We start from the raw sequence: 16,562 nt of genomic DNA, 5'->3' as shown, positions 1-16,562 counted from the left end.
CAGGAATGACTTCAGAATGTTAACAAGACTCATAACAATAAGTGGTTTCTTCTTTTCTAAAACTTCTTTAACTCAGCTGGCATTCAGTTATTCTTTTAACTTTTCCAATTGCTTAATTTTTGTCATCTACACATCTTATCACAATGGTAAATGTAAAAGCTCCTTTGAGGAGAGAAGCACCAAATATTCTTATCTCTTTCAGTTCTGGCCTACAGCCTGTCTGTCATACGTGAGTATTAGATTCATTTTCTTACTTCATCATTTAACAGGACACCTACTTTTCATCCAGCACTATGGTAGGCACTGGGAACACAATGAAGAATCAGTTAAAACACTGTCCTTGGCCTCAAGGAGCTAAGTCCATTGGGAGAGACAAACAATACTAAGCGTCTGCAAGAAGAAGCTACATTCTTATATCATTGTTCCTTTTAATTTTAATGGATTTAATTTTTGCTTGCCTTTCTTGGTATTGCTGCAATTATAAAGACATACCTCTGTTATACCCTTACCTAGGTATTAAGGAGCAGCCCCCATTTGGGATACATAGATGTCACTGCAGTGAATGGGAATCGGCCAGTCCCTCACCATCCTAACCTATGGGAATTTTCTGCTAGAGGGACTTGGAATATAGTTCATGGAATGTTCTTTTTTAGGGAGAGGTGGAAGAGATTGAGCAGCACAACAAGGAGCTTTGCAAAGAAAACCAGGAGCTGAAGGACAGCTGTGTCAGCCTCCAGAAGCAGAACTCAGACATGCAGGCTGAGCTCCAAAAGAAGCAGGTATGGCTGCTGGTTATAGGTGACCTTGGAGCGTGGAGATCAGAATTGGATGGTGCCTCTTATCCAGCACCATATTCTGTTTTGCCTGTGATCTCACCTTCTTATACCAGTATCTTTGAACAGGCATTAGTTTTGTTTGTTTGTTTGAAATGGAGTCTCACTGTGTCACCCAGGCTGGAGTGCAAGGTGCGATCCTGGCTCACTGCAACCCCCGTCTCCCAGGTTCAAGCGATTCTCCTGCCTCAGCCTCCCGAGTAGCTGGGATTACAGGTGATCACCACCACACCCAGCCAATTTTTATATTTTTTAGAGACAGGGTTTTACCATGTTGGCCAGGCTGGTCTCGCACTCCTGGCCTCAGGTGGTCCACTCGCCTGAGCCTCCCAAAGTGCTGGGATTATAGGCATGAGCCACCATCCCTGGCTGAATATCTCCTTTTAATTGTTCATATGTTGAAATGATATTTTAGGTACATTCGGTTAAATATACTATCATTTGGCCAGGTGCAGTGGCTCACACCTGTAATACCAGCACTTTGGGAGGCCAAGGCGGGTGGATCACCTGAGGTCAGGAGGTCAAGACCAGCCTGGCCAATATGACAAAACCCCGTCTCTACTAAAAATACAAAAATTAGCTAGGAGACCGGGCGTGGTGGCTCATGCCTGTAATCCCAGCACTTTGGGAGGCCGAGGCAGGTGGATCACAAGGTCAGGAGTTTGAGACCAGCCTGGCCAAGATGGTGAAACCCCGTCTCTACTAAAAATACAAAAATTAGCCAAGCATGGTGGTAGGCACCTGTAATCCAAGCTACTCAGGAGGCTGAGGCAGGAGAATTGCTTGAACCTGGGAGGCAGAGGTTGCAGTGAGCCAAGATCACACCCCTGCACTCTAGCCTGGGCAACAGAGCAAGACTCTGTCTCAAAAAAAAATTAGCCAGGCATGGTGGTATGCGCCTGTAATCCCGGCTACTCAGGAGGCTGAGGCAAGATAATTGCTTGAACCCGGGAGGCAGAGATTGCAGTGAGCCAAGATCACGCCACTGCACTCCAGCCTGAGCAACAGAGCAAGACTTTATCTCAAAAAAAAAAATTTAAAAATATATATATATGTATACACATAGTATTATTAAAATTAATCTGTTTCTTTTTTACCTTTTTAAAAATGTGCCTCCTAAGATTTTAAAATTATATGTAGCTCTCACTTATTGAACAGCGCTGTTCTAGGAAAAGGGCAGTTCTGTCTATTTTGTCCACTGTTGTGTCTGCAATGCAAGAACAGTGTCTAGTGTGGAATAGGCTCTGAGTAAATATTTGTTTAATGAACAAATTATAAGCTCCAGTGGAATGAGAAATTAAGGTGATGCATTTTTAATATAAAAAGAGCATTTTGTGACCAGGTGCAGTGGCTCATGCCTGTAATCCCAGCACTTTGGGAGGCTGAGGCACGACAATTGCATGAACCCGGGCGACAGAGGTTGCAGTGAGCCAAGACTGCGCCACTGCACTCCAGCCTGGGCAATAGAGTGAGACACTGTCTTAAAAAAAAAAAAAAAAGAACATTTTCCTTTTATTTGAGTATTTCATTTACTGCTGTGTCATGCTATGCCTGACATATAGTAAGTGCTCAATAAATATTTGTTGCCTGCCTGAGATACTCATTCAAAAGTCATAGAACTAGTCTGTCCCTTTGATGTTGTTTCAATCTATAGGAGGAGCTAGAAACCCTACAGAGCATCAATAAGAAGTTGGAACTGAAAGTGAAAGAACAGAAGGACTATTGGGAGACAGAGCTGCTTCAGTGAGTGCGTCCCATAATTCTGGGAGGGGAAGAGCTGCTGTACCATCAGTACCCTTAAGTACAGTCAGATTAGATTTCTGGAATTTGTGAGAAAACACTGTTATGACATTGATGATGTGATTCTCCACCCTTTGAATCATGAATTAGAAAATTGGTATCAGAATAGTCAGGAAAAATGATCTGATTTCAAATATTAACTTTAGGGATTAAATACTTGCAGTTTTTTGGAGTCAGGAAGCCAAAACAGGACTGCAGTGGAGACTAGTAGATTTTTAAATAACTCTGCAGCCTTAGGGCCAAGCCAGCCTTAAATCACTTAAGGCCAGGGGTAGCTGACCTGGAATCAGTGAATTTTTCACATAGTTATCTCCACCTCTACAGACTGAAAGAACAAAACCAGAAGATGTCCTCAGAAAATGAGAAGATGGGAATCAGAGTGGATCAGCTTCAGGTAGGTAATGCCATATGTTTGTCAAAGGATATTTTCTTAGCCTTACCACTGCTCCAATTTGGTGGCCTAGAAGGATGTATTTCATTGCAGTGAGTGCCTAACGGCATACTTTTCAAAGTATCACACTAAAGTTTCAGGTTATGTATTTTCCATTCTTGGACCAGGTAAGCCTCCACCCTACCCATGCCCCTGCTTTTTATAAAAAAAAAAAAAAAAAAAAAATCATGATTCACAGCCGGGCGCAGTGGCTCATGTCTGTAATCCCAGCACTTTGGGAGGCCAAGGCAGGTGGATCACCTGAGGTCAGGAGTTCGAGATCAGCCTGGCCAATATGGCAAAACCCCGTCTCTACTAAAAATACAAAAATTAGCTGGGCGTGCTAATTTACAGGCGCACGTGTAGTTCCAGCTACTCGGGAGGCTGAGGCAGAAGAATCACTTGAGCCCCGGAGGCAAAGGTTGCAGTGAGTAGAGATTGCACCACTGCACTCCAGCCTGGGTGACAGAGCAAGACTCTGTCTCAAGAGAAAAAAAAAAAAAATCATGATTCACAAGGAACTTAGTGATTTGTTCATGTATTACTAAGGTAGTTTACCATGAGCTCTTAATATAGATGACAGTCATCTATATCAATAATCAAACTTTAATCTTTTCAAGCAAAATCATACTCAAAAGTCTGGAATATAGAGCAGATAGCAGAACTGCTCTCATTTTTAGGAAGCTATGCCTTAAAGAGGTGCTTTAAAGAGTGATTTGTCTAATTTTACTCAGTTGGCAGTTGGGAGTTGCTAGGGAAACACATCTCTTTGTTATTGTACATTAAAAAGCATTGTTCCTGTTTTGTTTTCCTTCTTTTATATCTTGGTTATGTTCACTATTTTTGTTTTAGGCCCAGCTGTCAACTCAAGAGAAAGAAATGGAGAAGCTTGTTCAGGGAGATCAAGATAAGACAGAGCAGTTAGAGCAGCTGAAAAAGGAAAATGACCACCTCTTTCTCAGTTTAACTGAACAGGTAGAGTCATGAGAGAAAACAACACTTTTAGGCATTTGCAAGAAAATATACGTTGTTCTTTGTATAAAGAACATTTTAATGTTCTTTAATATACCTGGATGTCACTGGCTTTAGGAAAGGGCTCAGAGGAAGCTATCTGAAATGAGATAGCTCACGGCTTTCTTCAGAAACTGACAAGAGAAGACTTGCCTCTCCCTATGCATCCTGCTTGCTCATTAGCTTAGCAGGCCCTTCCATGGTGTGTGTGTGCATGTGTGTGTTTTCCCAGCAATGGTACTGAAATCTCTTTTTGTGCAGAGGAAGGACCAGAAGAAGCTCGAGCAGACAGTGGAGCAAATGAAGCAGAATGAAACTACTGCAATGAAGAAACAACAGGAATTAATGGCATGTCTGTCTTTGGATGGTTATGTGGGAGGGAGCCTATAGGGATATAGAAGAAAAGGATATGGGCCTATTTTCCGGTTGATGGACAGGATAAATAAGAGAGTGTTCACCTCTAGATGTTTTGCTTTCTAGCCAAAAGGACAGAGAATCTGCCATTTATAAAATGTTTAGAAGTGGGCATTTCTAATATGTGATAAGTAATAAAGGAATATTGCAAGTTAAACTTCATGACAAGATGTAGTTAACTAGATCCTTGGACTAGGGCTCACACAGAATAACCCCTACCCTCTTCTTACAGAGTTACAATAGGGACAGACAAATGAATGGTTATAAAGGGCTCTATGACAGGAAAATATACCACCCAAAGCAAATCTTGTTGTAATTAATATATTAGCAATTATCATCATTATCAATTATGTAGGAATGAAAGGCTAATTGACTAATAATTTCCTGTAATACATTGTTGAAAAAGAGTCCCCATGGTGTTGACAGGTGCCTGGAAGCCCCGTTTACTTAGTTGATCCAAGGACATGAGAAATCCTGATGTCTGAGGGATATCCAGTCATCGGATTATAATTCACATCATATATGCATCATCCAGTCAACCATTGAGTACCTACTGTATCTAAGATACTGTATGCTTTAGCATGATATAGGAAAGAGTAGAACAAAGTTTGCAAATCAGCAGATCATAGGTCGAGGTCAGACCACAGAAATGTTTTAGAAAGTAGTTACCAACATTTAAAAATAGGAATATTTCCCATAAAAATTTGTATTTCCAACTTCCTTTGGGAAATGAAAGGACCTAGCAACATTGAGCCCACATTCCTGTGCAGCAGCAATAGCTAGAGCTGAGTAGCTGCTGTCCCTATAGATTCTCCATCTAGCTGCAGTCTGCACTGTTTTATTGCATTCAATTCCTTCGTTTGATTACATTTCTCGCCTGCTCTCTATAGGCACATTCCAGTTTGTGACCTCTGATGTAGCAAATAAACTACTGTTTTAAATGATCTATAGTCCCGGCTGGGTGCGGTGGCTCACGCCTGTAATCCCAGCACTTTGGGAGGCGGAGGCAGGTGGATCACCTGAGGTCAGGAGTTCGAGACCAGCCTGACCAAAATGGCGAAACCCCGTCTCTACGAAAAATACAAAAATTAGCCGGGCATGGTGGTGGGCGCCTGTAATCCCAGCTTCTCAGGAGGCTGAGGCAGGAGAATCGCTTGAACCTGGGAGGTGGAGGGTGCAGTGAGCTGAGATCGTGCCATTGCACTCCAGCTGGGGCGACAGAGCGAGACTCCGTCTCAAAAAAAAAAAAAAGAAAAGGTTTGAACCTCTTTGTGATAGGTATGGATTTCCTTGGTTTTCTTTTATTTATATTTATATATATATATATATATATATTTTTTTTTTTTTTTTGAGACAGTCTTGCTCTGTCACCCAGGTTGGAGTGCGCTGACCTGATCTCAGCTCACTGCAACCTCCACCTCCCGGGTTCAAGCTATTCTCCTGCCTCAGCCTCCTGAGTAGCTGGGATTACAGGCGCCCGCCACGATGCCCAGCTAATTTTTGTATTTTTAGTAGAGACGGGGTTTTGCCATGTTGGCCAGGCTGGTCTCGAACTCCTGACCTCTGGTGATCCACCCACCTCGGCCTCCCAAAGTGCTGGGATTACAGGTGTGAGCCACTGCACCCAGCCAATTTTCTTAGTTTTCATGGAATATTTTTCAAGACCTAGGGGCTCCCCACCTGGCTGATAGCAATCCTAATTCCTCATGCATCCTAAAAGGCCGCTAAATATGAGTACTGTGTATCTTATGCTTCAGGAGCCTAGGAACAAGAAAGCGGCACTAACTGTGGAGGAGCAGTTAGCACAAGAGGTGGAACGCCTTAAGGCAAAGGTAGAGGCCAGGAAAGCCTATTTCTTAGAGAAGTACAAAGAGTGTCAACGACTTCACAAACAGATCAGCCAACTCGGGGCGGCTGCACTGGTAGGTGACAGAGATAAGGGGGCCCAGGAAAGCAAGAGGTGCAAAGGTTAGTGGTTCTTAGACCAAGTCCAGAAGATGGTACACCCTTGTTAAGGTGAGGAAGTTATCTTTGCACTAAAAAGAGGGATGTAGTGTATGGCCAGAAACTGGCATGGGGGTCCCTGGAAATACTGGCCCCAACTTAGCCACAGGTCTCAGGGAAGGTTTTTGTAACTATCAAGCAGGTTTCTGTGCAGACTGAGAGAGCCCTTTCTTATTTCTGCCTTTTGAGGAAGTGAAGCAGGACTAGAAGAGCCAGCAGGAGCCAACAGGGATGGGAAGCAAGGAGCCTGCAGTCAGCACTGTCACTGGGTAGCCCCCTCTGGCATTACTACCTCAGGGTCGGCTAGACATGCACAGCAGTTTGGGCACCAGCATTCAAATAAAAAATCTTGAATGAAAAACCACAACTAGTAGGCTTAGCTTAAGTGTGTTTGTGAGGTATGCACATGTGTATGTATGCAGGTAGAAGATGGGAAGCTCTGAAGCATGAAACCAGTTAGGTCAACCCATCACACTGGGATGCTTATGGCCCCAGTCTGAGCTCCTTGTATCCTTGGACAAATGCCTTCCTGTGTTCCCTCTTCCTTCATGTAACTTGAGCCCAGATACCTATTCTCACACTGTAGGAAGGGATCCCACCAACCCAAACCTAAGTGCTTCAGGCTTCACTGAGTGAGACATTTATTCAAAACAAAGATTATTGTTTTCATGGTTGGGTGGGATTCAACAAGGTTTCATTTATCCCTAATTCTGATAAGTCAGTCTTGAGATTTTCCCCAAGGTTGCTTTTTCCCTCCTTGGTCACTTATACCCTCAGCTAAACAACAACAACAACAAAAAATTGGCATCTTGATGCCAGCTCAGGCCTTCAGGTGTCTTTTTAAGTCGCTTTAATTTAGCACCCTGCCCATAGTACCATTTCTTCCTCCCAGTTGCGTTCTCCTCCATCTCAGTCTCCCCGCTTTGCAATGCCAGATTCTCTACAATTTCCCACCTTGTACCCAGACTGCAATATGTGATCCTAATCCTAATTTTTTTTATTGTTGACAGGATGAAAACTTTGACCTGTCAAAAAGACTGAGTGAGAACAAAATTATATGTAATGCTCTGCAGAGAGAGAAAGAGAGATTGGAAGGAGAAAATGATGTAAGTGTGTGAAAGAGGGTAGAAAACCCCAAGGTTTTAAGGGGAAGGAGCAGGGTGGCCCAGAGATGTAGTGATAAAAATAAAAAGTTAAGGGCCCTTTCTGGGACAGTGGGTGAAACAGTTGTTCCTAAACAAAGAGTAAATTTAATCTAATTTCCTAATCTACCACAAAACCCTGTCTTTATTCTACAACTGAGATTTGTTTGGCATGGCAATAGTCACCTTGAAAGAAGCCACACTGATGAAGACCTAACTTATTTTTGCTTTTAACTTCACAGCTAATATGTGTTACCTTGGGGGATAGGGGAATAACGTCCTACATAACTTTATGCTAGTGGGGAACTCCTTTTCTTCAGCACAACTTTTTCCTTTTTCTCTGCTGCCAAACCAGGAGCAGAAGTGGTGGTCTATACCAGTGCTGGACCCATGGTAGGCCCCTAATAAATGCTGTGCATTCATTCATTCATTCATTGCTTCATTCATTCATCCAACCAACATTTATTATTGATTGAAGATGATATGGCAAAAAATAAAGTGGTTGTACTTGAAGTCAAGGTCATTCTCATGTTCTTTCTTTTCTTTTTTTTTTTTCTTTTGTTGTTGTTGTTGTTTTTGAGACAAGGTCTCACTCTGTCACCCAGGCTTGGAGTGCAGTGGCACAAGCTTGGCTCACTGCAGCCTTGATCTCCTGGGCTCAAGTGATCGTCCTGCCACAGCCTCCCAAGTAGCTGGGACTATAGGCATATGCCACCATGCCCGGCTAATTTTTTTTTTATTTTTAGTAGAGACAAGGTCTTGCTGTGTTGCCCAAGCTGCTCTCAAACTCCTGGGCTCAAGCAGTCCTCCTGCCTCGGCCTCCCAAAGTGCTGGGATTACAGACATGACCCACCATGCCCGGCCCATTCTCATGTTCTTGCTCAGCATCAAATAATAGGTGTCCATGCATTCTGGCTGCTACTCCTGTATCTATACTTCCATCAGTTCTTCATCTTTACCCTTTTTTTTTTTTTTTTTGAGACGGAGTTTCACTCTTCTTGCCTAGGCTGGAGTGCGATGGCACGATCTCAGCTCACCGCAACCTCCACCTTCCGGGTTCAAGCGATTCTCCTGCCTCAGCCTCCTGAGTAGCTGGAATTAACAGGCAATTGCCACCACACCTGGCTAGTTTTGTATTTTTAGTAGAGACGGGGTTTCTCCATGTTGGTCAGGCTGGTCTCGAACTCCTGACCTGAGGTGATCCACCCGCCTTGGCCTCCCAAAGTGCTGGGATTACAGGCGTGAGCCACTGCACCCGGCCCTTTTTTTTTTTTTTTTTTTTTTTTGAGACGGAGTCTCACTCTGTTGCCCAGCCTGGAGTGCAGTGGCATGATCGTGACTCACTACAACCTCCGCCTCCTGATCTTTACCCTCTATAATCCTTCTGGCCTATGCCTCCTAGTGATCATTTTTACTATTTTTTTCTTTTTAAAATTGCGGTTAAAACCCATAAAATTTGGCCGGGCGCGGTGGCTCACGCCTGTAATCCTAGCACTTTGGGAGGCCAAGGCAGGCGGATCACAAGGTCAGGAGATCGAGACCATCCTGGCTAACACGGTGAAACCCCATCTCTACTAAAAATACAAAAAAAAAAAAAATTAGCGGGCTTGGTGGCAGGCGCCTGTAGTCTCAGCTACTCGGGAGGCTGAGGCAGGAAAATGGCGTGAACCCAGGAGGTGGAGCTTGCAGTGAGCCAAGATCGTGCCACTGCACTTTAGCCTGGGTGACAGAGCAAGACTACGTCTCTAAAATGGAATGGAATGGAATGGAATGGAATGGAATGGAATGGAATGGAATGGAATGGAATGGAATGGATAGAAAAAAATAAAATTTACCATCTTAATAATGTAAAAGTATACAGTTCAGTAGAGTTAAGTGCATCACAGTGCTATGCAACAGATCTCCAGAACTTTTCCATCTTGCAACATTGAAACTTCATACCTACTAAAACATTAATTCTCCCTCAATTTCTACTTTTGATTATATCATTTATGCCAATGTGTTTCATAATTGCAGAAGGCTTTTTGGGTTCTCTTTCTAGTCTTGTTATTCCCATTCTCTCTTTTTTGTTTTGTTTTGTTTTTGTTTTGTTTGTTTGTTTGTTTTTTAGAGTCTTGCTCTGTTATCCAGGCTGGAGTGCAGTGGCACCATCTTGGCTCACTGCAACCTCCAGCTCCCAGATTGAAGTGATTCTTGTGCTTCAGCCTCCTGAGTAGCTAGGATTGCAGGTGCGCACCACCACACCCAGCTAATTTTTGTGTTTTTAGTAGAGAGGGGGTTTCACCATGTTGCCCAAGCTGGTCTTGAACTCCTGGGCTCAAGCGATCCGCCCACCTCAGCCTCCCAAAGTGATGGGATTACAGGCATAAGCCACTGTGTCCGGCCTATTCCCATTCTCTTAATTTATACCTTGAGTTTGAAATCCCTGTTTTCCTGAGTTAGTTTGATTGTGGTGGGGGCAGGTGCACACACAGTTTGCAAAACAAAGGGAAAGATTTGGTATTTGGAAGCTTTGTTAAGAACTGTAGGCCGGGCGCTGTGGCTCACGCCTGTAATCCCAGCACTTTGGGAGGCCGAGGCGGGTGGATCACGAGGTCAGGAGTTCAAGACCAGCCTGGTGAAACCTCATCTCTACTAAAAATACAAAAAGTAGCCAGGTGTGGTGGTGCACACCTGTAATCCCAGCTACTCAGGAGGCTGAGGCGGGAGAATAGCTTGAACCTGGGAAGTGGAAGGTTGCAGTGAGCTGAGATCACACCACTACACTCCAGCCTGGGCGACAGAGCAAGACTCTGTCTCAAAAAAAAAAAAAAAAAAAAACTGTAGTAAAGCCCTCTTAAGATGATAAGGGAATTTTGCTTATTTTCTTTTTCCTAAGAACTTGAAATGCTGTCTGTGCCACTTTTAGTAATTTTTTTCTCTTTTTCATTACCTCCCTCCCACCCTGCCTTCTTACTCATTCTCTGTGTTGATATATCCATTTGAATGGGATAAGACATGAAGAAGGAAAAATTATTTTAGGTGAATATTTGCATTGTGTAAGAAATTATACTAGGAAAGAAACTGAAAAAATATTCTGCTCTCAATAATATACAACACTGGGAGGCCAAGGCAGGAAGGTCACTTGAAGCCAGGAGTTTGAAACCAGCCTGGGCAACAAAGCAAGAGCCTTTCATCTCTACAAAAAATTTAAAAATCAGCCAGGCATGGTGTCGTGTGCCTGTAGTCCCAGCTACTAAGGAGGCTGAGGTGGGAGGGTTGCTTGAGCCCATGAGTTCAAGGCTGCAGTAAGCTATGATCTCACCCCACACTCCAGCCTGGGTGACCAAGCAAGACCCTGTCTCTAAAAAAAACAAATTTAACAACAACAATAATAATATACAATAGTTTCAACATTAATATACCTATCAGAATAGTTGCAGTGTTAATATAGCTCCTGCCACTTTCATATATCTACATATTTGTTCCTCCCTTTAGTTGGCATGTATTTAGAGATTTAAAATTCTTTTTTGTATTAATATAAACAAAATGTAGTAAATATATTTAAATTCAGGTATAGGCTGGGCACAGTGGCTCACACCTGTAATCTCAACACTTTGGGAGGCCAAGGCGGGCGGATCACTTGAGGTCAGGAGTTCGAGACCAGCCCGGCCAACATGGTGAAACCCGTCTCTACTAAAAATACAGAAATTAGCTAGGCGTGGTAGTGGGTGCCTGTAATCCCAGCTACTTGGGAGGCTGAGGCACAAGAATCACTTGAACCTGGGAGACGGAGGTTGCAGTGAGCCGAGATGGTGCCACTGCACTCTGGCCTGGGTGACAGAGCAAGACTCTGACTCAAAATAAATAAATAAATAAATTCAGGTATAAAGAACTTAGATCTTTGGAATATTGAAACTGCTGCCTTCTCTTCTGAAGAATTATGGATTATCAATTATTGAGTTTCTCCAGTGCCACATTGCTAATTGAGAGCTACCTGGGAGGGGCATCTCCTAGCCAGTTCCTGGTGGCCATTCTTGGTATTGTCTTTCAACATGTCTATAAATCCTCTATCCTTAGCTTCTGAAGAGGGAGAACAGCAGATTGCTCAGTTACATGGGTCTGGATTTTAATTCTTTGCCGTATCAAGTACCTACTTCAGATGAAGGAGGCGCAGGACAAAATCCAGGACTTGCCTATGGAAACCCATATTCTGGTAAGACAACTTTCCCATTCCAACTGGAAGGACCCTGCCTGCATCCCTTTCCCCTACTAAATTTTTGTTTCTGAGGTGCTAATTAAGACCAGTCTCATTGTTAAGACTTGCTGGGCAGAAGCTGAGGACCCAGTAGAAAGACTGCCAGGCGAGAAGTGTTAATTGAGAAATAAATCTGAATCCAGAAGACACAAATCAGATCATTCGCCTAGAGGCAGCAGACACAAATTGAGTCCCGTGGCTATATTCCAAATGTGTAAATCAGAGAAATGTCTTTATGTAGAAGATATACACATACAAAGCTGAGGAAGCTAATTAAGGTTTTGAAATGGTAGCAAGAGAGGCAAGTTATGCCGCCCAGGAACTAGCGGTTACAGCAGCCACCCTGATGGCTGACCAAGGATGACAGAAACGTGCTCCACAGAGACTCCTCGATGGTAGGACAGGAAATGGGGGTGAAAAGGACTTGGGGTAACATGTCCTTGCCAAACAGGGAGCTTTTCTCATTTGTCTCCAAAAGCAATATGAGATCTCATTTACTTTTTGGGACAGTTAAAGCAGCAGTATTATCTTTAGAGTTACAACCAGATGTTTATAACAGGCAACAAGTTTATTTTTCCTTTAAAATAAGTTTGTGGCCGTGCGCGGTGGCTCACACCTGTAATCCCAGCACTGTGGGAGGCCGAGGCGGGCAGATCACCTGAGGTCAGGAGTTCGAGACAAGCGTGGCTAACGTGGTGAAACCCTGTCTCTACTAAAAATACAAAAATTAGCTGGGCATAGTAGTGGACTTGGCTCACTGCAACCTCCGTCTCCTGGGCTCAACCGATCCTCTCACCTCAGTGCAACCTCCGCCTCCTGGGCTCACCCGATCCTCTCACCTCAGCCTACCAAGTAGCAGAGACTAAGGCGCCAGCCACCACACCCAGCTAATTTTTGTATTTTATGTAGAGATGGGGTTTTGCCATGTTGCCCAGGCCGGTTTCGAACTCCTGAGCTTAAGCAGTCCACCCACCTCAGCCTCCCAAAGTGCTGGGATATGTGAGCCATCGTACCTGACTGTGGATACAGTCTTAAAACCTATTCTCAGATAGTCATTAAGTTGTTACTGTTTTTATTAAAATCTCATTTTCCCCACTCTGAAAATAGCTTTGTTGTTTTTTCTGACTGTGTAACATATATATATGTATATATATATATAAATAAATCCTGTGTGTGTGTGTGTGAAATGAAAATACAATTTTCATTTGTAATTTTATTTTGAAATAATGAAAATACAATTTCAGGCTGGGTGTCGTGGCTCACTCCTGTAATCCCAGCACTTTGAGAGGCCGAGGCAGGCGGATCACTTGAGGTCAGGAGTTTGAGACCAGCCTGGCCAACATGGAGAAACCCTGTCTCTACTAAAACTACCAAAAATTAGCCAGGCATGGTGGTAGGCACCTGTAATCCCAGCTACTCAGGAGGCTGAGGCAGGAGAATTGCTTGAACCCAGGAGACAGAGGCTGCAGTGAGCCGAGATCACACTAGTGCACTCCAGCCTAGGCGACAGAGCGAGACTCTGTCTCAAAAAAAAAAAATACGATTTCATTATTTATGTTTTCTTTTCACCTTGTCATTGACCTAGATCCCCTCTATCAGAAGTAACGGTATACATATGAGAGAGAAAGAATCAGAGGCATTGAGGAGAAAGGGAACAATGAAAGTTACAGGAAATATCTGCCAGAACATAGTTGGAGAAGCTAGGGATGGTATTTTCTCATTGAATGAGATCTTTTTTATTCTTTTCAGGTATCCAAGAAAGTTCTTCCCCCAGCCCGGTAAGTATTTGATTCATGAGAATATTCCCACAAAGCACTTGAAAATTTCCCTTCCTGCTCCAGTTCATGGGAGAACCATAGGGAGACAGGTTCATTTTGATAACTCCAGAAGTCAGCTGGATCAGTTTGTTTTGGGCCCAAGGCTGAGCCAGCCTGTTGTGGAAGGGAGATGAAAGCACAGTTCATCCATCAGCATTTTGCTTAGGATCTATACCTTTGAATTGTTTGGTAGCATAAGTAGGGAGGAGATCTGAACCAGGCAGCTAGCCAAACAAGTTCTGTCCAGTGCCCCTTCAAGGCTAGAAGCTATGTTGGCTATTTCAGCAATATTAGGCCCTTTCAATTCTGGGGTTAGACGAAGCCTGGTAAGCATCTTCAAATGTACATTCTCTTCATTCATTCACTATTTCTTGAGTGCCTAACCTTGTGCCAGTCATTATGCTAGGCACTGAGGATACGGTGGAAGACAGGATGGCCACATCTGTGCCACATATAGCTTACATTTGTACTGACCTCTTTGCTCTTCCTCCCAGCTCTCCATCAAGAAATGCCCTATCTGCAAAGCAGATGATATTTGTGATCACACCTTGGAGCAACAGCAGATGCAGCCCCTTTGTTTGAATTGTCCAATTTGTGACAAGATCTTCCCAGCTACAGAGAAGCAGATCTTTGAAGACCACGTGTTCTGCCACTCTCTCTGAGTGTCCCAACCTCTTGGATGTATACAAAGATTTTATAGAATAGAACCTATAGCTTCTACCATGAGTTATATGAGTCAAGATCCTGCCTAACCTGAAATTACTAGGGATTTACTCAGCCCTGCTGCCACTAACAGTGGAGTTATGTCACTGATCTGAAGGTCACTGTTAAGGGCTTCTGCTGCCATCCTTGTGGGTTGCTACCTTTAAGTCGCATAACTCTAGCTGTATCATCCTCTCACCTGTCATTCTTCTGAGGGTCTCAGTACAAGGGCTCTGGGATGGAGCCAACCTGGGTATTCAAAACAGGCCTGACTTGATACAAAGTGATTAGTTTTCCAAGTTGTCCCATTGCCATTCAAAGTCAGCCCTTGAGTGTATTTGTTCTCAGTCCTAACCCTGGGGCCAGAGATTGGTCCGAGGTTGAGAATTCCTTCCTCCTCATCCTTGGTGTTGCTTTCTCCAAATGATTGTTTTAGACTAGCCAAAAATGCCGTGGCAAAGAGCTCAGAAATCCAATTTGGATACCAAAGGTTTGTCATGTTAATTTCTCAGCCCCCAAAGAAGCATCTTACTCCTGAACCTTAGACAGGAAGTATTGTTTTAGTCACAGAAAGCTTTTCTGGGTACCTCTGGTTAGCACTTTCTACTCTCTGATATTTCCTATGTACATAGCTTTTATTGTTGTAAATCCTTTCTTAATGGTTAAATAGGATTGTTAGCAACTATGGGTTTGCAGTTTTCTGAGTAGGTGAGTTTTGAATATGGGTAAATCAGAATAATGAGACAACTTGTTAATCTCTTTAATACTAAAAATAAATTACTCTTCTATTTCAGGGACTTAGGTAATTTAAAATAAACCTTCAATTTATGGTCTTCTATTTTGAAGCTCATGGGAAAATTGTGATCAGAAGGACTATGGGAAGGGCAGACCCCGCCAATGATTTTTCACCTGTCTTAAGTATTAAATAAAAAAGAGTGTCCTGGCAGTTATCTTGAGGTGGGGAAGGAGGTGATGAAACATTAGTTTGTGAAATCCAAGGCCCTGGCTTTCTTTTTTTTTTTTTTTTGAAACAGTCTCGCTCTGTCACCCAGGCTGGCGTGCAATGGCACAGTTGGCTCACTACAGCCTCTGCCTCCCAGGTTCAAGCGATTCTCATGCCTTAGCCTCCCAAGTAGCTGGGATTACAGGTGTGTGCCACAATGCCCAGCTAATTTTTGTGTGTTTAGTAGAGACAGAGTTTCACTATGTTGGCCAGGCTGGTCTCGAACTCCTGGCCTCACGTGATCTGTCCACTTCAGCCCTCCAAAGTGCTGGGATTACAAGTGTAAGCCACTGTGCCGGGCCCGAGGCCCTGACTTCTTGCTGTAACTTTCCATGCATTTTTTTTAAAAGGAGCAGTGTGGATTTTGGCACCCTTTGTGAACTAAGTTCAATGCACTCTATCCAAATTTGCCTAATTGAACTATAAGAAAGTAATAATTCCATTTTCTATCCCCTCAGGGACTGAACAAATGGAAATAACTCCCAGGCAGTATCAGCTGGTCACTACAGAGACTTCCACAAAAACTTTTGAATGATGTGAAACACGATGTCATGAATAAGGGTTGAGCCAACTATAGCTCTGTGTTCCTACTGGGCTTTCCCTAATGTGGTTGGGAGTTATGCCCTAGACTAACTGTATTGTCCTAGTCACAGCTCCTTGCTTTGATTTCATCCTTGATAAAATGAAGATGAAACTTACACTACTTCTCCAAGCCTTTTGCTGTCTTAAGAATAAGACCTGAGATTAACACTAACCCTAGAATAGAAATGTAATAGGGAGATGGTAATAAAGGAGTTTTTCTGGCACATACCCTCCCTACAGAATTTCTGTTGCTCCCCAGATCCAGTGAAGAATTGCAGTTTCATTTATTTTGTACTAGTCAGCTCTTAATTAAGCACATGAATGGAGAGGAACAGTGGTGCACATAATCCAAATCAGTGAATACCATTTTCTGGTGAATTACCCACCCCTTTGCCCCCGCTACCCCGAGGGTTACCATGATTGTCAACAGCAGCAGGAGCCCTTCCACAGGGCTTGGTAAAAAAACAGTTGAGGTGTTAATGACCCTTTTTGCTGGGTGTAAAACAAAGCATCTTTAACCACTGTTCATTATCCCCAGCTGCTCTTACCAAGGCTTTGAAGGGGGAAATTATGCTCTAGGCAGCCAC

General features: G+C 43.4%; 1 protein-coding gene across 7 annotated transcripts in view; it reads left to right on the top strand.

Moving 5' to 3' along the window:
* The window catches only part of CALCOCO2 (calcium binding and coiled-coil domain 2), a 33,782-nt gene extending 17,583 nt beyond the window's left edge, over window positions 1-16,199 (top strand). For 2 of the 7 annotated variants that reach the window (XM_055387704.2, XM_055387705.2), the window contains exons 5-14: window positions 654-779; window positions 2,488-2,576; window positions 2,958-3,027; window positions 3,916-4,038; window positions 4,336-4,422; window positions 6,246-6,410; window positions 7,503-7,598; window positions 11,694-11,829; window positions 13,621-13,649; window positions 14,183-16,091. In XM_055387704.2, coding sequence (XP_055243679.1) covers window positions 654-779; window positions 2,488-2,576; window positions 2,958-3,027; window positions 3,916-4,038; window positions 4,336-4,422; window positions 6,246-6,410; window positions 7,503-7,598; window positions 11,694-11,829; window positions 13,621-13,649; window positions 14,183-14,350 — 1,089 coding nt within the window. In that variant the 3' untranslated portion in view covers window positions 14,351-16,091. Of the gene's footprint in view, window positions 1-653; window positions 780-2,487; window positions 2,577-2,957; window positions 3,028-3,915; window positions 4,039-4,335; window positions 4,423-6,245; window positions 6,505-6,681; window positions 6,854-7,502; window positions 7,599-11,693; window positions 11,830-13,620; window positions 13,650-14,182 lie in introns of those variants that run through there. The other 5 variants (XM_055387707.2, XM_055387706.2, XM_055387703.1 and 2 more) reach the window with 4 other exon arrangements.
* Window positions 16,200-16,562: the final 363 nt, after the last annotated feature.

The sequence above is a fragment of the Gorilla gorilla genome, chromosome 4 (assembly GCF_029281585.2).
Source record: "Gorilla gorilla gorilla isolate KB3781 chromosome 4, NHGRI_mGorGor1-v2.1_pri, whole genome shotgun sequence".
In the NCBI taxonomy this organism is placed as follows: domain Eukaryota; kingdom Metazoa; phylum Chordata; class Mammalia; order Primates; family Hominidae; genus Gorilla; species Gorilla gorilla.
The sequence above is the reverse complement of the archived record's forward strand: the minus strand, read 5'-3'. Positions and strand labels throughout refer to the sequence as shown.